At 40.4% G+C, this 25,013-nt stretch overlaps 1 protein-coding gene across 1 annotated transcript in view; it reads right to left on the reverse strand.

Moving 5' to 3' along the window:
• LOC124110355 (multidrug resistance-associated protein 1-like) overlaps nt 1-7,319 on the reverse strand; it is a 53,775-nt gene extending 46,456 nt beyond the window's left edge. The window contains exon 1 of the mRNA XM_046469653.2: nt 7,200-7,319. Within this exon, the coding sequence (XP_046325609.2) occupies nt 7,200-7,301 (102 nt within the window). The 5' untranslated portion in view covers nt 7,302-7,319. The remainder of the gene's footprint in view (nt 1-7,199) is intronic.
• Nucleotides 7,320-25,013: the final 17,694 nt, after the last annotated feature.

A 25,013-nucleotide genomic window follows, 5' to 3' on the forward strand; every position in this document is an offset into this window, starting at 1 on the left:
TTTAGCAAGTGGTCAGATGTTACAAATATTCTATTTGGGATAATACCTCCTTAGTAAAGTACAAATTCTAATACTTTCATAATTTATAATGACATTGTATATTCATAGCTTTCGGCCATGGGAGCAGTGCCAATTTACACTGGTCAGAGGGGTACACAAAGTATGTGATCTAGACTACCAGTTGTCAGACTTTCATTTTTGTGGAAGCCTCGGTGACTGAGTGTGTGCTAGTGATTTGGTACCTCACACTGAGAGTGTTGGTTCGAATCCCGGATGGGACTCAACCAAAGAAAGTACTAGACTTTGTACTTTACTAAGGAAGTGTTATCCCATATATAACATTTGTTACGTCATGAGAAAGCTTAGTTCCTCTACCATGCTACAATATAGATTCCCCTGTATTGTTGAACGTGATGATAAAGCCTGCCTAGCTGTAGGTTCAGCACACTGCTTGAGACTTGGAAGGGAGTTGAGTGAGTGAGTGAGTTAAATTTTACATCGCATCGGCAATATTCCAGCCATATAGCGATGTGAACTAGGTATTTAATCTAAAATATCTGCCAACAAAGGACAGTAAAATAGTAAGTTATATCACAGTCTTTTAATAAAACAAACTAGATCATAATTTCCTTTAAACACATATAGTAATAAGAGATTAAGTCCTATCAATTAAAACAAGGCTATAGACCACCAATAACCAAAGTTAGACGACCTTACTGGAGATCATGGGGACTTACAGTACCTATGCTTCCTGCATGACTCCCCAGCAGGATTTATGCCATCACTTTGGTTACCAGTGGGTGTACCGTATGCTAGCCAATATTAAAAAACACAAAACAAATTGACAATGTAAGGGAGTTAAGACAGGTACCTCTGATTATTGCTAGGGCCTTTGCTGGTCAGCCTGAAGGCCCGGGTTGGATTCCTCACATGAGTACAATGTGTGATTCCTCACATGAGTACAATGTGTGATGCCCATTTCTGGCATCCCCTGCCGCAATATTGCTGGAATGTTGCTGAAGGCGGTGAAAATACACCCTGCTCACTCTGATTATTGTCTAATATAAATTATGAACATTTTCTGAATGAATTCCACTTTCCCCTTTTGGTTCAAATCAAATGGAAAAGTACCAGTAAATGTTCATTTTGTTGCAGATATCGACATCACTGACGGCTTTGGCAGTTGTACACATCTACAACAACCCAAGGCATTCAATCACTCACTCATTCGCTTGTACATCCACAAATTTGACATTTAACTTTCAGTTCCAGATTATTCCTGTTGAGATAAATTGATAGTTATAGACCTGACAATCATCATAATGTGACCCAACAATTACTTGGAAATGTAGGATTAACCTTTTTAATCGACATTCCTTCAAATTGCAATTAGGAAATTTTAAGGTACAATTAACCTTCTAAATGGACGTTCATTACATACAACTGCAATTAACAAATTTAATCTAGAATTATTATTTCACAGAAACATTGGCACATTGAATTGATTTGACATTGAAACAAATTCACGAAAATGAAACGTCTTTGCAAATATCAACAGAAACTACTGAGTGTTAGAGACTTTCGAGTTGCTGTGCAGTAGGGGGTACTTATGTAGTTGGGGTGACAAGCTCTTGATATCTCAAGATGACAGACCCCTTACACCTTCCAGAGACCCTTGTAAACTATTGTTCAAATTTGCTAAATACCTGTCTTTCTAATCACATGGTAAGTGTGAAAGTATATTACATCATAACTTTATGCAACATCTGTTAGAGTCTGTATTTAGTATCTTGTTCATGTTTGCCAACCATGCTTTGATTTGCCAGGCTTGATGTAGTTGCATGGACATTAGCGTATGTGAGAGTCTCAACGACCAAACAGTGTTTCCAGATGATGCAGGTCAAAGGCTAAGGCAGAGCGTGATCGCACATTATGTCCGTTCATTTACACTGACTTGTACACATGAAGGGCCTTGAAATCCATATGCATGTCTCTAAGCACACTACATGTATGTACTGGTGTGTAATACATCATTTCCACACATTTTCCTTAGGACCAGCTCATAAGTTCGATGTTGGATAAAATCTTATTTCCTGTAGTTTAGGGTTCAGGGGGATGATGGCCCTGAGAGTTTGCCATCCGACAAATCAACTTACCTGATTTCTCAATACTTTATATAGTAACTAAACTAAACAGATTCATTTTCATTCATATGTTGTTAGGAGTCAATACTCAGTAAATACAACCTGTCTCTCCACAAGGCAGGGTTTTATCATCACCTACAATAGTGGTAATTTCATCTAGTGCAGTGCATAGTATCGATGTGCAGTGCATAGTATCGATTGGCAGATTTGATCTCTGAAAACTATACAAATGATTTTCAACAAGTAAATAAACTTCAGTTGATAATCATTCTGAAAAAGCAGGGCAAAACACAACAAGAATGCATGACAAAAGACGCCATGAAACTCGGAAATTCAACAATTTCACAATTAAGCATTGGTTGTTTTTGGTATTCGTCAAAACTTTAAAGATTAAATTCCTAATCTGACATCAAGCTTTTGAACTGGTTCCTTGCACATCTATGAATTCCACACTCACGCATTAAGCACCACGCGTTTCCCAGTTATTCTTTATTTTGTTATTAATATAAATGCAGGAATCAGCAGTTGTGTGAGAGTACACAGACTCGGGTTCATGTGCATATTGTGACACATATTGTGAAACTGAGGGGGCACAGGTGTCCCAGTCATCTAAGGCGCCATGATTCGCTGTGCAGAGTTGCGTCCCTTGGGCATGCCAGAAACCTATGATTGTGGGTTCGAATCCAGGTTCGCCCCGATTATGTTTCTAGGTTTGTCAGCACCATACCCGTGCTCATGGGTTTCACCGAAGTGGTAAAGTTTGAGACCTGCATCACTTCGGGCTTTCCTCCCTAATTAAGCTGACACGCCGTGATATAACTGGAATACTGTTAAAAGCGGTGTTAAACCAAACTCACTCACTCACTGTTAACCTGAATGAGAGAGAACGGTTTGCCTTGCTCTAATGTGGTTGCACACCTTACTGAAACACTACTACCATGATGAATGCACCTGTGGTTTATCTGACATAAAACCATAATCTTGATCCTTCATTAGCGGTATATTGTTAGTACCAGCATTGTAATTATCTCCCTTTGCCATGTGCTTCTTAGCTACCCATTACTGTATGATGTCTAATGAAATTTTTAAAAGAAGTTTAAGCATGCAACAATAATTGTTTTCACCCTTCTGGGTCCAGGTTCAAGTGTCTGTGACACATAACAACACTTCCATTGTTGCAGATGGTTCTGAGCCATTCTGAATGAACATTATAAACAAGTAAAACTGATTAAACTATGGGTCATTTTGCAAATTTATTGAGAAGTTATATATCCTACAGAAGCCTTTAAGGGCCATTTTTCTTTCTTTTTTTCTTGAAATTTCAAGATACTAAGTTGAAATTTCAAGATACATACTAAGTTGAAATTTCAAGATAATCATTTAAAAAAAATAATGAAAAAAAAAAATCGCCCTAAAAGGCTTCCATAATATCCAGTACAACAAGGTTTAAAAATCACTTGAATCTGGGAGTAGAATCAACAGATTCTCATGATTTCTCAATTACTGATTAATGATTTCTCAACAACTACTGTTAGTTGTACTGTGTATATTCCTTGGCATTTGAGGGCAGAATCACTCCCTAGTTTAGTCCACTAGTCCTTATAATGATAACATACAGCAAAACCCTTAAAAAGGGAAAATTTCTACTAGTCGTTATGATACCTTAACTATTCAGGCAAGGACGATAGGAGTAGTGCCAATTTCTAATGCTGCTCCCCAGTTAGTAACCCAACCATCATTGTGACAAGAGCAACTATTTATTTTGAGGATAGGTGACCTGGATCGTGACCTGTCATAAGACTGGGCTGATACTAGGCGAGGTAGATTGTCATGAGGTCAGCCACATGTTTGCTTGGTCCAGATAAATATGTTGCCAGGATAGAGCTGGAACATGATAGGTGAGGTGAGGTGAAATGGGGTTTAACGTCGCGTCCAAGATTATTGTACTTATATAGCGACGTGCATGCACGTGTGTGTGTTGCTGCTGCTTTGTACTAGGCAGGCTGGACTGATGCCGATTTATAGTGCTAGCTCACTGAGATACCATGCCGCAGTTTAACATGGATACTGACTCCGAGCCGACCAGTCCTTGTTTTAGCCCCTTAATGCCGAGCGCCAGACAGGGTAACAACAAGTACCATCTTTTAACGTCTTTTGGTATGACGCGGCCGGGGATCGAACCCCGGACCTTCCGCTCTCCGGGCGGACGCTCTACCACTAGACCACGGAGGTGGTCGGAACATGATAGATTGTAGCATAAAACAACATTCACTCACTCCCTTTGGTTACTTCGGCCTAGAGTGGGTCTGTCTATATCAGACTTTTGTGGGATCTGGATTAAACAGTAGTCTGGATTAGACAGAAATCCAATTCTAGCAAAGCATTACATCCCTTGGTATTTCAGGTGGTGGCCATATTAGGGATAAGCATTCAAATAAATATGTTATTACAAGGTTTATATATACTTGGAGACCTAAATCTAACAACTAACTAGCATTTCCCATTACAACACTAGTCAATCTAGCAGACATATTTTTAATATAATACTTTTAAGCAGGGGTCCGGAAACCGTCATATGCGCCGGACATGTCCGATTGGGAATCTCAAATGTCCGTTTTAAAATATTGCTTACCGGACATTTTAAAAAGTATTGTCCGGACATTCTTAAATTTTGACCGGACATGATCAACAGTTAGGACTGAGCAGTTTCTGTCTGCAGTTGCAACACAATGAAGATTAACTACACTGACAAGCTTTGTTTGTTTTGATTGCTGTAAATACATCGTACCTACATGATAGTCCAATCTGTCAATCACTGTAATAGGCAATAAACTGAGTTGACACTGATTAATCGAGGATTAATTACTGAGAACATCTTGTTAATTTGAGTGAAAGGTGTTTACAACTGTACATTAATACCTTGCATCATCGATGTACCTCATTATCCTCACAATGCTACGATACGTAACCTCAGACAAGAAGCGAAAGCGTGACGACAGCCAGTTGACCGATGCAGATCAGTCGGGCGGATCTGCCAAACCCTCAAAGTCTGGACGATCATTTTGTAAGTCGTGGCTAACGACTTTCACTTGGTTGACCAAAGTTTTAAGTGGCATTTTTGAAACTTAGGTATCAATGAAGGAAGGTGTTGACTTGCAGATTTCAACTTCTTGCTTGATAAATGTACTAGTGAGTGAGTGAGTTGGGGTTAAGGCTGCTTTTAACAGTATTCCAGTTATATCACGGCGTGTCAGCTTAATGTGGGAGGAAAGCTGAAGTGATGCAGGTCTCAGACCTTTACCACTTCGGTGAAACCCACGAGCATGGGTATGGTGCTGACAAACCTAGAAACATAATCGGGGCGAACCGGGATGCGAACCCACAATCATAGGTTTCTGGCATGCCCAAGGGACGCAACTCTGCACAGCGAATCGCGGCGCCTTGGATGACTGGGCCACCCGTGCCCCTGATAAATGTACTAGGGAGCACTTATTCATATTACTTACAGATTGGTCTAGTTAGTCAGAGTGCTATGTCAAGTACATGTATTTATGATTTGTATAAGATTAAGTACTATTTCAACAGATAGATTGATTGAGATGGTTTAGTACATGGAGCAAAATTTTACTGAATATGATTTCACACTCAGGTAAACAATGCAATAATATTTTCTCTACATAATGATTTGACAGTATGAATATGAATACTTTATTAAAAAAAACCATTATTAAGGTTTTTCACAATTTATAGTTGAGCCATGATAATTCATAAAAAAACCTCTCAAAGTTCATTTTGTGCCCCAGATATAACTGTAAATAAAGACCCTAATTCCCAAAGTAACACCTAAATACTTATTTCCATTGTTGTCACGTTTCATAACAGAAACATTAAGTTGCATACCTGAGCTGTGAGTTATTACTCATATATTGACTCTACCCAACTCATGCTCAAGGTATGCTCTGATTTTTCTGTCACCCATTTTAATTTGTTTGGGGGGCAATGGGTCTGAATCTCAGATGTTCCCTAATAGTGATCTTGGTCTGTCACTCTGACATCTATATGATCAGGAGACACTGCAACTATCAATTTACCCCATCCAGGAATTCTTAAATAGAGAGGAATTTATCTATGTACTCACAGAGGTTGACAATATGATCAAAATATGATCAAATGTGATGGGAAATATCAGTTAAAATTTCATATCTTCAATGGTTCTTTGTGGACAACAAGACCAACACAAGGATGATGAAACTATTATACTAAATACTGGTAGTTTTACATTATTGGAATGAATTCATTATTATAATACCTCTAAATTTAATAAATTCAAATTATCAAACATTATGCTTTTGTCCAAATGTGCCTGACAGGAGTGCCGAGTTTGGAATCCAAGTTTACTCTAGACAAGAATACAGACATATATATGTACACACTAGTTCACACCATGAGTGTGAACTGAAGGTGACTCTACATAGTAATTTCCACAGTGACTATTTATTCAGCACCATACACCTCCGTGTGATCTGCAATACATTTAAACCATGCCTATCGTCACACTCATTTCCTTGTACAAGTCATCTGCCAAGTGTTATCAGCATGGGTTGTCTGGTGAAATACATAGAAAATCTCACCCAAGTGTTTTTTTATATCAATGAGTGAGTGAGGTAAGATTTATAGTCACATCGGCAGTATTTCAGCCATATCGTGACTAAATCAAGTTGTTCAGGAATAAGATATTAATATGAGGGGGATCTGGGATTTTGTCTAAAAAAATCAATTGTCCTCAAAAATATTTCAAACATAATTATGCTTCAGACTGTTATTGTAAAATGACATTGTTTGACATAAAAATGACGTTGCAAGACACAATTCTATATCAGCCTGTTACATATAGTTCTCTCAATATGAAGTTGCAAACAAATTGTGGAACATTTGGTGGTGATGGGCATGTAGTAATCCTTAAATGACATTTAAACTTTAATTTTGACATCACCATAACAGCCATGGCATTTATCAATATGGCGCACATAATTCAATGAAGAAAGCTGAACCTACCCACAAAGGCTGTCCATGACAGAATCCTTCCATCCTTGTACGTGATCCCCACGGACTGGCAAACTCTCTACCAGGTCTGTACAACACAGCACACATGGACATTCACATTGGCCAATGAAGGGGAGGCAACTGCAGAAGGCAGGATAATAAAAATACGGTGCAGATTATGTTCTGTCAGTCCGTTTGACTCCAAATGAGAACGATGAATTGCAAAATAACTCGAAATCCAGAAAAGTGTATGAAACAACAATACGGTACTTGACCATGAATACCCTGTACCCAACAAAATCTGAATTTTGTTTATTTTAAGACCCATGACGGATGAAGTTCTTTAAGAAACTATCATGTAATTTTGTATAGAAATGTATACATGACACGTAGGGGGACAAACCGTGGAAGGAACAGCGCAAGCACGGTCTGCACGTGCTACTCAGCAGATGTTAAACAGTTGATGTTGAATGTGTATGATTTCTTTAGAAGTGAAGCAGAAAGAGCAAAGCCTTTTTATGAAATTAATAAATTCTTGAAACGAGCTTCAAAAGCTCTTGGTATGTCCCCTCAGAAACTGAAAAATGTTGTTAGTCGACGAGATACAAATAGTCAGGCCAAGGAGGTAGGGAACATGTCAAAACCACGCAAGGTTGATAAATTAGACAGTTTTCAGAGGGATAAAGTCAGACGTGCAATTGTTAAAAGTACCTGTCCCTAAGAATTTTGAAGAAACACCTTGAAACTGACCATGATTTACGTGTTACAAAGTACAAACTATGGCAGCTGTTGCATACATTTGGTTACAAATACAAAAAGATAACTGGAGAAAATAGGGCTGTGTTGTGTGAACGGTCTGACATTGTTCGTCTCCGAAATCATTACCTTCGTACCATCAAGCAGAAACGTGAAGAAGGATATGAGCCCGTCTTCTTATATGAGACATGGGTAAATGCGTCACACACAGCCAGCAGTCAGTGGGTACCCAGTGGTGACTGTAAGGAGTCTGGTAGAAAGTTACCAATGGGAAAGGGTGAAAGACTCATAGTTCTCCATGCTGGTTCTGCTAGTCAGGGTTTTCTCCCAGACTGTGACCTCGTCTTTAGAGCCAAGGCCAAAGACAACAGGGACTGCCACACAGAAATGAACGGCAATGTATTTCTGGAGTGGGTGAAAGATAAATTAGTCCCTGCTTTGCCTACCAAGTCTCTCATTGTCATGGACAATGCACCGTATCATAGTGTGCAGGATCCAGAAAGCAAGACTCCAACCTCTAATAACCGTAAAGGAGACATGGTTACTTGGCTGCAACGGAGGAACATTACCTTTCCTTCTCGAGCGACGAAACCACAGCTCTATGAAATCATCAAAACTATGAAACCTGACCCCGTGTATAAAGTTGACAGTTACATCAAGGGTCAGGGTCACGCTGTCTTACGACTGCCACCTTATCACTGCGACCTGAATCCAATCGAGTTGGTATGGGGCACCGTCAAGGGTGACGTTGGACGATCGAACACAACGTTCAAATTACGAGACGTTGAACAACTCGTAAAGGAATCCCTTGGTCGGGTAACAGTAGAAACATGGAGGCGTTGTGTGGCCACAGTCGTTGACGAGATAGAGCCACGTTATTGGTCACGAGATGGACTACGGCCAGCAACAGTCCAACCTATAATAGTGGCAGTCGGTTCAGGCACCAGAAGTTCCGACGACGAGATCTATGGCATGAGCGAGTCAGATTGCGACTGAAATTATCATGAGACGGCCCCTCTAACGCTCTGTCATTTCCCCTACCACAGAACGTGCAGTGCATGCGTGCTTGCGCTGTGCCTTCCACGGTTTGTCCCCCCTACGTGTCATGTACACATTTCTATACAAAATTACATGATAGTTTCTTGAAGAACTTCATCCGTCATTGGTCTTAAAATAAACAAAATTCAGATTTTGTTGGGTACAGGGTATTCATGGTCGGGTACAGGGTATTCATGGTCAAGTACCGTATTGATGTTTCATACACTTTTCTGGATTTCGAGTTATTTTGCAATTCATCGTTCTCATTTTGAGTCAAACGGACTGGTGTAGGTATGACCTGAGTGATAGCTTATCTCTATCCTTGTGTCAACAGGGTTTTACATAATGTTGTGTAATGTGAGGGCCCTCTGTCACATGTCTTGCCCATGCTGGTAGTTCCCAGACAGGTAATACGATGAAATGGGTGGAAATTGGGAAACGGACAGGTGATTTAATATACCGGTCTGTCAATGATAAGGATTTGTAGTAATGACATTGAGGCTGTCAATAATAAGGATTTCTTGTACTTACTTTGAGGCTGTCAATGATGAGGACTTGTAGTACTGACATTGAGGCTGTGAATCATAAGGACTTGTAGTACTGACATTAAGGCTGTAAATGATAAGGATTTGCAGTACTGAGGCTGTCGATGATAAGAATTTGTAGTACTAACATTGAAGCTGTCAACTCATTGAGGCTGTCAATGATAAGGACTTGTAGTACTGACATTGAGGCTGTCAATTATCAGGACTTGTAGTACTGACACTGAGGCTGTGAATGATAAGGACTTGTAGTACTGACACTGAGGCTGTGAATGATAAGGACTTGTAGTACTGACATTAAGGCTGTAAATGATAAGGATTTGCAGTACTGAGGCTGTCGATGATAAGAATTTGTAGTACTAACATTGAAGCTGTCAACTCATTGAGGCTGTCAATGATAAGGACTTGTAGTACTGACATTGAGGCTGTCAATTATCAGGACTTGTAGTACTGACAATGAGGCTGTGAATGATAAGGACTTGTAGTACTGACACTGAGGCTGTGAATGATAAGGACTTGTAGTACTGACATTGAGGCTGTGAATGATAAGGATTTGCAGTACTGAGGCTGTCGATGATAAGAATTTGTAGTACTAACATTGAAGCTGTCAACTCATTGAGGCTGTCAATGATAAGGACTTGAAGTACTGACATTGAGGCTGTCAATTATCAGGACTTGTAGTACTGACACTGAGGCTGTGAATGATAAGGACTTGTAGTACTGACACTGAGGCTGTCAATGATAAGGACTTGTAGTACTGACACTGAGGCTGTGAATGATAAGGACTTGTAGTACTGACACTGAGGCTGTGAATGATAAGGACTTACCAGTACTGACATTGCGGCTGTCAATGATAAGGACTTGTAGTACTGACATTGCGTCTGTCAATGATAAGGACTTGTAGTACTGACATTGCGTCTGTCAGTGATAAGGACTTGTCGTACTGACACTGAGGCTGTCAATGATAAGGTCTTGCCAGTACTGACATTAAGGCTGTCAAAGATAAGGACTTGTCGTACTGACACTGAGGCTGTCAAAGATAAGGACTTGTAGTACTGACATTAAGGCTGTCAAGGATAAGGATTTGCAGTACTGACATTGCGGTTGTGAATGATAAGGACTTGTAATACTGATATTGCGGCTGTCAATGATAAGGACTTGTAGTACTGACATTAAGGCTGTGAAAGATAAGGACTTGTAGTTCAAACATTGAGGCTGTGAATCATAAGGACTTGTTGTACTGATATTAAGGCTGTCAATGATAAGGACTTGTAGTACTGACACTGAGGCTGTCAATGATAAGGACTTGTAGTACTGACACTGAGGCTGTGAATGATAAGGACTTGTAGTACTGACACTGAGGCTGTGAATGATAAGGACTTACCAGTACTGACATTGCGGCTGTCAATGATAAGGACTTGTAGTACTGACACTGAGCCTGTGAATGATAAGGACTTGTAGTACTGACACTGAGGCTGTGAATGATAAGGACTTGTAGTACTGACACTGAGGCTGTGAATCATAAGGACTTACCAGTACTGACATTGCGGCTGTCAATGATAAGGACTTGTAGTACTGACATTGCGTCTGTCAATGATAAGGACTTGTAGTACTGACATTGCGTCTGTCAATGATAAGGACTTGTCGAACTGACACTGAGGCTGTCAATGATAAGGTCTTGCCAGTACTGACATTAAGGCTGTCAAAGATAAGGACTTGTCGTACTGACACTGAGGCTGTCAATGATAAGGACTTGTAGTACTGACATTAAGGCTGTCAAGGATAAGGATTTGCAGTACTGACATTGCGGTTGTGAATGATAAGGACTTGTAATACTGATATTGCGGCTGTCAATGATAAGGACTTGTAGTACTGACATTAAGGCTGTGAAAGATAAGGACTTGTAGTTCAAACATTGAGGCTGTGAATCATAAGGACTTGTACTGATATTAAGGCTGTCAATGATAAGGACTTGTAGTACTGACATTGAGGCTGTGAATGATAAGGACTTGTAGTACTGACATTAAGGCTGTGAAAGATAAGGACTTGTAGTTCAAACATTGAGGCTGTTAATGATAAGGACTTGTGGTACTGACATTAAGGCTGTGAATGATAAGGACTTGTGGTACTGACATTAAGGCTGTGAATGATAAGGACTTGTGGTACTGACATTAAGGCTGTGAATGATAAGGACTTGTAGTACTGACATTGCGGCTGTCAATGATAAGGACTTGTCGTACTGACATTGCGGCTGTCAATGATAAGGACTTGTCGTCCTGACACTGAGGCTGTCAATGATAAGGACTTGTAGTACTGACACTGAGGCTGTGAATGATAAGGACTTGTATTGACATAGAGGCTGTCGATGATAAGGACTTATAGTACTGACAATGAGGCTGTGAATCATAAGGACTTGTGGTACTGACATTGCGGCTAACAATGATTAGGACTTGTAGTACTGACATTGCGGCTGTCAATGATAGGGATTTGCAGTACTGACATTGCCGTTGTGAATCATAAGGACTTGTAATACTGAAATTGCGGCTGTCAATGAAAAGGACTTGTAGAAGTGACATTAAGGCTGTGAAAGATAAGGACTTGTAGTTCAAACATTGAGGCTGTTAATGATAAGGACTTGTAGTACTGACATTAAGACTGTCAATGATAAGGACTTGTGGTACTGACATTAAGGCTGTGAATGATAAGGACTTGTAGTTAAAACATTGAGGCTGTGAATCATAAGGACTTGTAGTACTGACATTGAGGCTGTGAATGATAAGGACTTGTAGTACTGACATTGAGGCTGTGAATGATAAGGACTTGTAGTACTGACATTAAGGCTGTGAAAGATAAGGACTTGTAGTTCAAACATTGAGGCTGTTAATGATAAGGACTTGTGGTACTGACATTAAGGCTGTGAATGATAAGGACTTGTGGTACTGACATTAAGGCTGTGAATGATAAGGACTTGTGGTACTGACATTAAGGCTGTGAATGATAAGGACTTGTCGTACTGACATTAAGGCTGTCAATCATAATGACTTGTGGTACTGACATTAAGGCTGTGAATGATAAGGACTTGTAGTTAAAACATTGAGGCTGTGAATGATAAGGACTCGTAGTACTGACATTGAGGCTGTGAATGATAAGGACTTGTCGTACTGACATTGAGGCTGTGAATGATAAGGACTTGTGGTACTGACATTAAGGCTGTGAATGATAAGGACTTGTAGTACTGACATTGAGGCTGTGAATGATAAGGACTTGTAGTACTGACATTAAGGCTGTGAAAGATAAGGACTTGTAGTTCAAACATTGAGGCTGTTAATGATAAGGACTTGTGGTACTGACATTAAGGCTGTGAATGATAAGGACTTGTGGTACTGACATTAAGGCTGTGAATGATAAGGACTTGTGGTACTGACATTAAGGCTGTGAATGATAAGGACTTGTGGTACTGACATTAAGGCTGTCAATCATAATGACTTGTGGTACTGACATTAAGGCTGTGAATGATAAGGACTTGTGGTACTGACATTAAGGCTGTGAATGATAAGGACTTGTAGTTAAAACATTGAGGCTGTGAATGATAAGGACTCGTAGTACTGACATTGAGGCTGTGAATGATAAGGACTTGTCGTACTGACATTGAGGCTGTGAATGATAAGGACTTGTGGTACTGACATTAAGGCTGTGAATGATAAGGACTTGTAGTTAAAACATTGAGGCTGTGGATGATAAGGACTCGTAGTACTGACATTGAGGCTGTGAATGATAAGGACTTGTCGTACTGACACTGAGGCTGTGAATGATAAGGACTTGTAGTACTGACATTAAGGCGGTTAAAGATAAGGACTTGTAGTTCAAACATTGAGGCTGTCAAGGATAAGGACTTGTAGTACTGACACTGAGGCTGTCAATGATAAGGACTTGTAGTACTGACATTGCGGCTGTCAATGATAAGGACTTGTAGTACTGACATTGCGGCTGTCAATGATAAGGACTTGTCGTACTGACACTGAGGCTGTCAATGATAAGGACTTGTAGTACTGACACTGAGGCTGTGAATGATAAGGACTTGTAGTACTGACATTGCGGCTGTCAATGATAAGGACTTGTAGTACTGACACTGAGGCTGTGAATGATAAGGACTTGTAGTACTGACACTGAGGCTGTGAATGATAAGGACTTACCAGTACTGACATTGCGGCTGTCAATGATAAGGACTTGTAGTACTGACATTGCGTCTGTCAATGATAAGGACTTGTAGTACTGACATTGCGTCTGTCAATGATAAGGACTTGTCGTACTGACACTGAGGCTGTCAATGATAAGGTCTTGCCAGTACTGACATTAAGGCTGTCAATGATAAGGACTTGTAGTACTGACATTAAGGCTGTGAAAGATAAGGACTTGTAGTTCAAACATTGAGGCTGTCAAGGATAAGGACTTGTAGTACTGACACTGAGGCTGTCAATGATAAGGACTTGTGGTACTGACTTTGCGGCTGTCAATGATAAGGACTTGTCGTACTGACATTGCGGCTGTCAATGATAAGGACTTGTCGTCCTGACACTGAGGCTGTCAATGATAAGGACTTGTCGTACTGACACTGAGGCTGTCAATGATAAGGACTTGTATTGACATAGAGGCTGTCGATGATAAGGACTTATAGTACTGACAATGAGGCTGTGAATCATAAGGACTTGTGGTACTGACATTGCGGCTGTCAATGATTAGGACTTGTAGTACTGACATTGCGGCTGTCAATGATAGGGATTTGCAGTACTGACATTGCCGTTGTGAATCATAAGGACTTGTAATACTGAAATTGCGGCTGTCAATGAAAAGGACTTGTAGAAGTGACATTAAGGCTGTGAAAGATAAGGACTTGTAGTTCAAACATTGAGGCTGTTAATGATAAGGACTTGTAGTACTGACATTAAGACTGTCAATGATAAGGACTTGTGGTACTGACATTAAGGCTGTGAATGATAAGGACTTGTAGTTAAAACATTGAGGCTGTGAATCATAAGGACTTGTAGTACTGACATTGAGGCTGTGAATGATAAGGACTTGTAGTACTGACATTGAGGCTGTGAATGATAAGGACTTGTAGTACTGACATTAAGGCTGTGAAAGATAAGGACTTGTAGTTCAAACATTGAGGCTGTTAATGATAAGGACTTGTGGTACTGACATTAAGGCTGTGAATGATAAGGACTTGTGGTACTGACATTAAGGCTGTGAATGATAAGGACTTGTGGTACTGACATTAAGGCTGTGAATGATAAGGACTTGTCGTACTGACATTAAGGCTGTCAATCATAATGACTTGTGGTACTGACATTAAGGCTGTGAATGATAAGGACTTGTGGTACTGACATTAAGGCTGTGAATGATAAGGACTTGTAGTTAAAACATTGAGGCTGTGAATGATAAGGACTCGTAGTACTGACATTGAGGCTGTGAATGATAAGGACTTGTCGTACTGACATTGAGGCTGTGAATGATAAGGACTTGTAGTTAAAACATTGAGGCTGTGAATGATAAGGACTCGTAGTACTGACATTGAGGCTGTGAATGATAAGGACTTGTCGTACTGACATTGAGGCTGTGAATGATAAGGACTTGTGGTACTGACATTAAGGCTGTGAATGATAAGGACTTGTAGTACTGACATTGAGGCTGTGAATGATAAGGACTTGTAGTACTGACATTAAGGCTGTGAAAGATAAGGACTTGTAGTTCAAACATTGAGGCTGTTAATGATAAGGACTTGTGGTACTGACATTAAGGCTGTGAATGATAAGGACTTGTGGTACTGACATTAAGGCTGTGAATGATAAGGACTTGTGGTACTGACATTAAGGCTGTGAATGATAAGGACTTGTGGTACTGACATTAAGGCTGTCAATCATAATGACTTGTGGTACTGACATTAAGGCTGTGAATGATAAGGACTTGTGGTACTGACATTAAGGCTGTGAATGATAAGGACTTGTAGTTAAAACATTGAGGCTGTGAATGATAAGGACTCGTAGTACTGACATTGAGGCTGTGAATGATAAGGACTTGTCGTACTGACATTGAGGCTGTGAATGATAAGGACTTGTGGTACTGACATTAAGGCTGTGAATGATAAGGACTTGTAGTTAAAACATTGAGGCTGTGGATGATAAGGACTCGTAGTACTGACATTGAGGCTGTGAATGATAAGGACTTGTCGTACTGACACTGAGGCTGTGAATGATAAGGACTTGTAGTACTGACATTAAGGCGGTTAAAGATAAGGACTTGTAGTTCAAACATTGAGGCTGTCAAGGATAAGGACTTGTAGTACTGACACTGAGGCTGTCAATGATAAGGACTTGTAGTACTGACATTGCGGCTGTCAATGATAAGGACTTGTAGTACTGACATTGCGGCTGTCAATGATAAGGACTTGTCGTACTGACACTGAGGCTGTCAATGATAAGGACTTGTAGTACTGACACTGAGGCTGTGAATGATAAGGACTTGTAGTACTGACATTGCGGCTGTCAATGATAAGGACTTGTAGTACTGACACTGAGGCTGTGAATGATAAGGACTTGTAGTACTGACACTGAGGCTGTGAATGATAAGGACTTACCAGTACTGACATTGCGGCTGTCAATGATAAGGACTTGTAGTACTGACATTGCGGCTGTCAATGATAAGGACTTGTAGTACTGACATTGCGTCTGTCAATGATAAGGACTTGTCGTACTGACACTGAGGCTGTCAATGATAAGGTCTTGCCAGTACTGACATTAAGGCTGTCAAAGATAAGGACTTGTCGTACTGACACTGAGGCTGTCAATGATAAGGACTTGTAGTACTGACATTAAGGCTGTCAAGGATAAGGATTTGCAGTACTGACATTGCGGTTGTGAATGATAAGGACTTGTAATACTGATATTGCGGCTGTCAATGATAAGGACTTGTAGTACTGACATTAAGGCTGTGAAAGATAAGGACTTGTAGTTAAAACATTGAGGCTGTGAATCATAAGGACTTGTTGTACTGATATTAAGGCTGTCAATGATAAGGACTTGTAGTACTGACATTAAGGCTGTGAAAGATAAGGACTTGTAGTTTAAACATTGAGGCTGTCAAGGATAAGGACTTGTAGTACTGACACTGAGGCTGTCAATGATAAGGACTTGTAGTACTGACATTGCGGCTGTCAATGATAAGGACTTGTCGTACTGACATTGCGGCTGTCAATGATAAGGACTTGTCGTACTGACACTGAGGCTGTCAATGATAAGGACTTGTAGTACTGACACTGAGGCTGTCAATGATAAGGACTTGTATTGACATAGAGGCTGTCGATGATAAGGACTTATAGTACTGACAATGAGGCTGTGAATCATAAGGACTTGTGGTACTGACATTGCGGCTGTCAATGATTAGGACTTGTAGTACTGACATTGCGGCTGTCAATGATAGGGATTTGCAGTACTGACATTGCCCTTGTGAATCATAAGGACTTGTAATACTGAAATTGCGGCTGTCAATGAAAAGGCCTTTTAGAAGTGACATTAAGGCTGTGAAAGATAAGGACTTGAAGTTCAAACATTGAGGCTGTCAAGGATAAGGACTTGTAGTACTGACACTGAGGCTGTGAATGATAAGGACTTGTCGTACTGACATTGAGGCTGTGAATGATAAGGACTTGTCGTACTGACATTAAGGCTGTGAATGATAAGGACTTGTAGTTAAAACATTGAGGCTGTGGATGATAAGGACTCGTAGTACTGACATTGAGGCTGTGAATGATAAGGACTTGTCGTACTGACACTGAGGCTGTGAATGATAAGGACTTGTAGTACTGACATTAAGGCGGTTAAAGATAAGGACTTGTAGTTCAAACATTGAGGCTGTCAAGGATAAGGACTTGTAGTACTGACACTGAGGCTGTCAATGATAAGGACTTGTAGTACTGACATTGCGGCTGTCAATGATAAGGACTTGTCGTACTGACATTGCGGCTGTCAATGATAAGGACTTGTCGTACTGACACTGAGGCTGTGAATGATAAGGACTTGTAGTACTGACACTGAGGCTGTGAATGATAAGGACTTGTAGTACTGACATTGCGGCTGTCAATGATAAGGACTTGTAGTACTGACACTGAGGCTGTGAATGATAAGGACTTGTAGTACTGACACTGAGGCTGTGAATGATAAGGACTTACCAGTACTGACATTGCGGCTGTCAATGATAAGGACTTGTAGTACTGACATTGCGTCTGTCAATGATAAGGACTTGTAGTACTGACATTGCGTCTGTCAATGATAAGGACTTGTCGTACTGACACTGAGGCTGTCAATGATAAGGTCTTGCCAGTACTGACATTAAGGCTGTCAAAGATAAGGACTTGTCGTACTGACACTGAGGCTGTCAATGATAAGGACTTGTAGTACTGACATTAAGGCTGTCAAGGATAAGGATTTGCAGTACTGACATTGCGGTTGTGAATGATAAGGACTTGTAATACTGATATTGCGGCTGTCAATGATAAGGACTTGTAGTACTGACATTAAGGCTGTGAAAGATAAGGACTTGTAGTTAAAACATTGAGGCTGTGAATCATAAGGACTTGTTGTACTGATATTAAGGCTGTCAATGATAAGGACTTGTAGTACTGACATTAAGGCTGTGAAAGATAAGGACTTGTAGTTCAAACATTGAGGCTGTCAAGGATAAGGACTTGTAGTACTGACACTGAGGCTGTCAATGATAAGGACTTGTAGTACTGACATTGCGGCTGTCAATGATAAGGACTTGTCGTACTGACATTGCGGCTGTCAATGATAAGGACTTGTCGTACTGACACTGAGGCTGTCAATGATAAGGACTTGTCGTACTGACACTGAGGCTGTCAATGATAAGGACTTGTATTGACATAGAGGCTGTCGATGATAAGGACTTATAGTACTGACAATGAGGCTGTGAATCATAAGGACTTGTGGTACTGACATTGCGGCTGTCAATGATTAGGACTTGTAGTACTGACATTGCGGCTGTCAATGATAGGGATTTGCAGTACTGACATTGCCGTTGTGAATCATAAGGACTTGTAATACTGAAATTGCGGCTGTCAATGAAAAGGCCTTTTAGAAGTGACATTAAGGCTGTGAAAGATAAGGACTTGTAGTTCAAACATTGAGGTTGTCAAGGATAAGGACTTGTAGTACTGACACTGAGGCTGTCAATGATAAGGACTTGTAGTACTGACATTGCGGCTGTCAATGATAAGGACTTGTCGTACTGACATTGCGGCTGTCAATGATAAGGACTTGTCGTACTGACACTGAGGCTGTCAATGATAAGGACTTGTCGTACTGACACTGAGGCTGTCAATGATAAGGACTTGTAGTACTGACACTGAGGCTGTCAATGATAAGGACTTGTAGTACTGACACTGAGGCTGTGAATGATAAGGACTTGTAGTACTGACACTGAGGCTGTGAATGATAAGGACTTACCAGTACTGACATTGCGGCTGTCAATGATAAGGACTTGTAGTACTGACATTGCGTCTGTCAATGATAAGGACTTGTAGTACTGACATTGCGTCTGTCAATGATAAGGATTTGCAGTACTGACATTGCGGTTGTGAATGATAAGGACTTGTAATACTGATATTGCGGCTGTCAATGATAAGGACTTGTAGTACTGACATTAAGGCTGTGAAAGATAAGGACTTGTAGTTAAAACATTGAGGCTGTGAATCATAAGGACTTGTTGTACTGATATTAAGGCTGTCAATGATAAGGACTTGTAGTACTGACATTAAGGCTGTGAAAGATAAGGACTTGTAGTTCAAACATTGAGGCTGTCAAGGATAAGGACTTGTAGTACTGACACTGAGGCTGTCAATGATAAGGACTTGTAGTACTGACATTGCGGCTGTCAATGATAAGGACTTGTCGTACTGACATTGCGGCTGTCAATGATAAGGACTTGTCGTACTGACACTGAGGCTGTCAATGATAAGGACTTGTCGTACTGACACTGAGGCTGTCAATGATAAGGACTTGTATTGACATAGAGGCTGTCGATGATAAGGACTTATAGTACTGACAATGAGGCTGTGAATCATAAGGACTTGTGGTACTGACATTGCGGCTGTCAATGATTAGGACTTGTAGTACTGACATTGCGGCTGTCAATGATAGGGATTTGCAGTACTGACATTGCCGTTGTGAATCATAAGGACTTGTAATACTGAAATTGCGGCTGTCAATGAAAAGGCCTTTTAGAAGTGACATTAAGGCTGTGAAAGATAAGGACTTGTAGTTCAAACATTGAGGTTGTCAAGGATAAGGACTTGTAGTACTGACACTGAGGCTGTCAATGATAAGGACTTGTAGTACTGACATTGCGGCTGTCAATGATAAGGACTTGTCGTACTGACATTGCGGCTGTCAATGATAAGGACTTGTCGTACTGACACTGAGGCTGTCAATGATAAGGACTTGTCGTACTGACACTGAGGCTGTCAATGATAAGGACTTGTAGTACTGACACTGAGGCTGTCAATGATAAGGACTTGTAGTACTGACACTGAGGCTGTGAATGATAAGGACTTGTAGTACTGACACTGAGGCTGTGAATGATAAGGACTTACCAGTACTGACATTGCGGCTGTCAATGATAAGGACTTGTAGTACTGACATTGCGTCTGTCAATGATAAGGACTTGTAGTACTGACATTGCGTCTGTCAATGATAAGGACTTGTCGTACTGACACTGAGGCTGTCAATGATAAGGTCTTGCCAGTACTGACATTAAGGCTGTCAAAGATAAGGACTTGTCGTACGGACACTGAGGCTGTCAATGATAAGGACTTGTAGTACTGACATTAAGGCTGTCAAGGATAAGGATTTGCAGTACTGACATTGCGGTTGTGAATGATAAGGACTTGTAATACTGATATTGCGGCTGTCAATGATAAGGACTTGTAGTACTGACATTAAGGCTGTGAAAGATAAGGACTTGTAGTTAAAACATTGAGGCTGTGAATCATAAGGACTTGTTGTACTGATATTAAGGCTGTCAATGATAAGGACTTGTAGTACTGACATTAAGGCTGTGAAAGATAAGGACTTGTAGTTCAAACATTGAGGCTGTCAAGGATAAGGACTTGTAGTACTGACACTGAGGCTGTCAATGATAAGGACTTGTAGTACTGACATTGCGGCTGTCAATGATAAGGACTTGTCGTACTGACATTGCGGCTGTCAATGATAAGGACTTGTCGTACTGACACTGAGGCTGTCAATGATAAGGACTTGTAGTACTGACACTGAGGCTGTCAATGATAAGGACTTGTATTGACATAGAGGCTGTCGATGATAAGGACTTATAGTACTGACAATGAGGCTGTGAATCATAAGGACTTGTGGTACTGACATTGCGGCTGTCAATGATTAGGACTTGTAGTACTGACATTGCGGCTGTCAATGATAGGGATTTGCAGTACTGACATTGCCGTTGTGAATCATAAGGACTTGTAATACTGAAATTGCGGCTGTCAATGAAAAGGCCTTTTAGAAGTGACATTAAGGCTGTGAAAGATAAGGACTTGTAGTTCAAACATTGAGGTTGTCAAGGATAAGGACTTGTAGTACTGACACTGAGGCTGTCAATGATAAGGACTTGTAGTACTGACATTGCGGCTGTCAATGATAAGGACTTGTCGTACTGACATTGCGGCTGTCAATGATAAGGACTTGTCGTACTGACACTGAGGCTGTCAATGATAAGGACTTGTCGTACTGACACTGAGGCTGTCAATGATAAGGACTTGTAGTACTGACACTGAGGCTGTCAATGATAAGGACTTGTAGTACTGACACTGAGGCTGTGAATGATAAGGACTTGTAGTACTGACACTGAGGCTGTGAATGATAAGGACTTACCAGTACTGACATTGCGGCTGTCAATGATAAGGACTTGTAGTACTGACATTGCGTCTGTCAATGATAAGGACTTGTAGTACTGACATTGCGTCTGTCAATGATAAGGACTTGTCGTACTGACACTGAGGCTGTCAATGATAAGGTCTTGCCAGTACTGACATTAAGGCTGTCAAAGATAAGGACTTGTCGTACTGACACTGAGGCTGTCAATGATAAGGACTTGTAGTACTGACATTAAGGCTGTCAAGGATAAGGATTTGCAGTACTGACAATGCGGTTGTGAATGATAAGGACTTGTAATACTGATATTGCGGCTGTCAATGATAAGGACTTGTAGTACTGACATTAAGGCTGTGAAAGATAAGGACTTGTAGTTCAAACATTGAGGCTGTGAATCAAAAAGACTTGTTGTACTGATATTAAGGCTGTCAATGATAAGGACTTGTAGTACTGACATTAAGGCTGTGAAAGATAAGGACTTGTAGTTCAAACATTGAGGCTGTCAAGGATAAGGACTTGTAGTACTGACACTGAGGCTGTCAATGATAAGGACTTGTAGTACTGACATTGCGGCTGTCAATGATAAGGACTTGTCGTACTGACATTGCGGCTGTCAATGATAAGGACTTGTCGTACTGACACTGAGGCTGTCAATGATAAGGACTTGTAGTACTGACACTGAGGCTGTCAATGATAAGGACTTGTATTGACATAGAGGCTGTCGATGATAAGGACTTATAGTACTGACAATGAGGCTGTGAATCATAAGGACTTGTGGTACTGACATTGCGGCTGTCAATGATTAGGACTTGTAGTACTGACATTGCGGCTGTCAATGATAGGGATTTGCAGTACTGACATTGCCGTTGTGAATCATAAGGACTTGTAATACTGAAATTGCGGCTGTCAATGAAAAGGACTTGTAGAAGTGACATTAAGGCTGTGAAAGATAAGGACTTGTAGTACTGACATTAAGGCTGTCAATGATAAGGCCTTGTGGTACTGACATTAAGGCTGTGAATGATAAGGACTTGTAGTTAAAACATTGAGGCTGTGAATCATAAGGACTTGTAGTACTGACATTGAGGCTGTGAATGATAAGGACTTGTAGTACTGACATTGAAGCTGTGAATGATAAGGACTTGTAGTACTGACATTAAGGCTGTGAAAGATAAGGACTTGTAGTTCAAACATTGAGGCTGTTAATGATAAGGACTTGTCGTACTGACATTAAGGCTGTGAATGATAAGGACTTGTGGTACTGACATTAAGGCTGTGAATGATAAGGACTTGTGGTACTGACATTAAGGCTGTGAATGATAAGGACTTGTGGTACTGACATTAAGGCTGTCAATCATAATGACTTGTGGTACTGACATTAAGGCTGTGAATGATAAGGACTTGTGGTACTGACATTAAGGCTGTGAATGATAAGGACTTGTAGTTAAAACATTGAGGCTGTGAATGATAAGGACTCGTAGTACTGACATTGAGGCTGTGAATGATAAGGACTTGTCGTACTGACATTAAGGCTGTCAATCATAATGACTTGTGGTACTGACATTAAGGCTGTGAATGATAAGGACTTGTGGTACTGACATTAAGGCTGTGAATGATAAGGACTTGTAGTTAAAACATTGAGGCTGTGAATGATAAGGACTCGTAGTACTGACATTAAGGCTGTGAATGATAAGGACTTGTAGTTAAAACATTGAGGCTGTGAATGATAAGGACTCGTAGTACTGACATTGAGGCTGTGAATGATAAGGACTTGTCGTACTGACATTGAGGCTGTGAATGATAAGGACTTGTGGTACTGACATTAAGGCTGTGAATGATAAGGACTTGTAGTTAAAACATTGAGGCTGTGAATGATAAGGACTCGTAGTACTAACATTGAGGCTGTGAATGATAAGGACTTGTCGTACTGACACTGAGGCTGTGAATGATAAGGACTTGTCGTACTGACATTAAGGCTGTGAATGATAAGGACTTGTAGTACTGACATTGAGGCTGTGAATGATAAGGACTTGTGGTACTGACATTAAGGCTGTGAATGATAAGGACTTGTCGTACTGACATTAAGGCTGTGAATGATAAGGACTTGTAGTACTGACATTAAGGCTCTGAATCATAAGGACTTGTGGTACTGACATTAAGGCTGTGAATGATAAGGACTTGTAGTTAAAACATTGAGGCTGTGAATGATAAGGACTTTTGGTACTGACATTGTGGCTGTCAATGATAAGGACTTGTCGTACTGACATTAGGGCTGTGAATGATAAGGACTTGTGGTACTGACATTGTGGCTGCCATCTAGATGGGTAGAAATCCCAAATACAAAGCTGTCCTGGTTGTTGTTGTCGTCAGCTTTGTTGGAGAAGGTCTGACGGGGACTGCAGATCTGGTTAGTCTCTGATATCATGAATTGTCCTGGGCTCCATTTGAATTCAATCTAATTAAATTAAGATCTTAATTCTCGCTACGCGAAACAAAGATCTGGGAACATCCTATTATGGGTCAAGTCAGAACAATCTTTCATCCAACCAATCAGAGTGTCGCTTACCAGATCAGGAAAGTGACTGTCGGAATCTGTTTTCTAATCATGTAAGCTCAAAATGTTTAACACAGGGTATTCTGACAAACAGTAACGGCTGTACGTCTGATTCTGTCAACATCATCATTTATCTCTCACTTCAAAGGGATATAAACATTTGAACGGAAGAGACATGCATAGCCTGTGGAAAGGACTGCCATACAATCTCAACCATATATTAGACATTCCAGAATGTTCATTTGTTCAGCTCTAAAAAATTTAATCGAGATCGACGTCAACATTTTTTTCAAGCGTAGTCTGGAATGGATGTCATCAGTTTGTAACTAGTGCTGTATAGCTCAAGAAAGCTGTTTCTGGCTAATGTTGACTTCTTATTAGTCATTCATTTGGTCAGTCAAAGTTCGCAAAAGGTCATTCTTACATGGCCCATAATGAGATGTCGCCAGATCTTTGTTTAGCTGCAGCAAGAACCAAGATCTGATTTTCATTAGATTGATTTGAATTTTACTTTTTATTTTGTGGATACCGGGTATATATTTTGAAATTAGATAACTATATTTCTGGGACTAAATGTTAGCCCACTACAAGAGGCAGAGGATGAGGGTGAAATGAATAAGGGCCACACAGAACATAGATGTTTTCTCGACAATGCACCTTTTTGCGTGTAGATGCCATTGCACTCAGAAAATATCCAATAACTAAAATAGCACTTATATAATTTGCATTTGGGACTACCTGTTTATGTTCCTATTCGAGATACAGAAATCAGTACTGCTGTTGTGAATGCTTTGCCCGATTGGTTCTACAACGTGCATGCAAAATTTTATTCAATTTAAAAAAGAAAAATGGCCAAGTTATGGCGATTAATGGTTGCCATATTGAAAGTCAGGTTCAAATCTCTTCAACAAATTCAGGCGTCATCATTGGAGAGGACAAATGTGCAAAGCTTCAGTTTCATTGATCCAGGGGTTTCAGA

The sequence above is a fragment of the Haliotis rufescens genome, unplaced genomic scaffold, assembly GCF_023055435.1.
Source record: "Haliotis rufescens isolate VD_foot unplaced genomic scaffold, xgHalRufe1.0.p SCAF_5, whole genome shotgun sequence".
Lineage (NCBI taxonomy): Eukaryota > Metazoa > Mollusca > Gastropoda > Lepetellida > Haliotidae > Haliotis > Haliotis rufescens.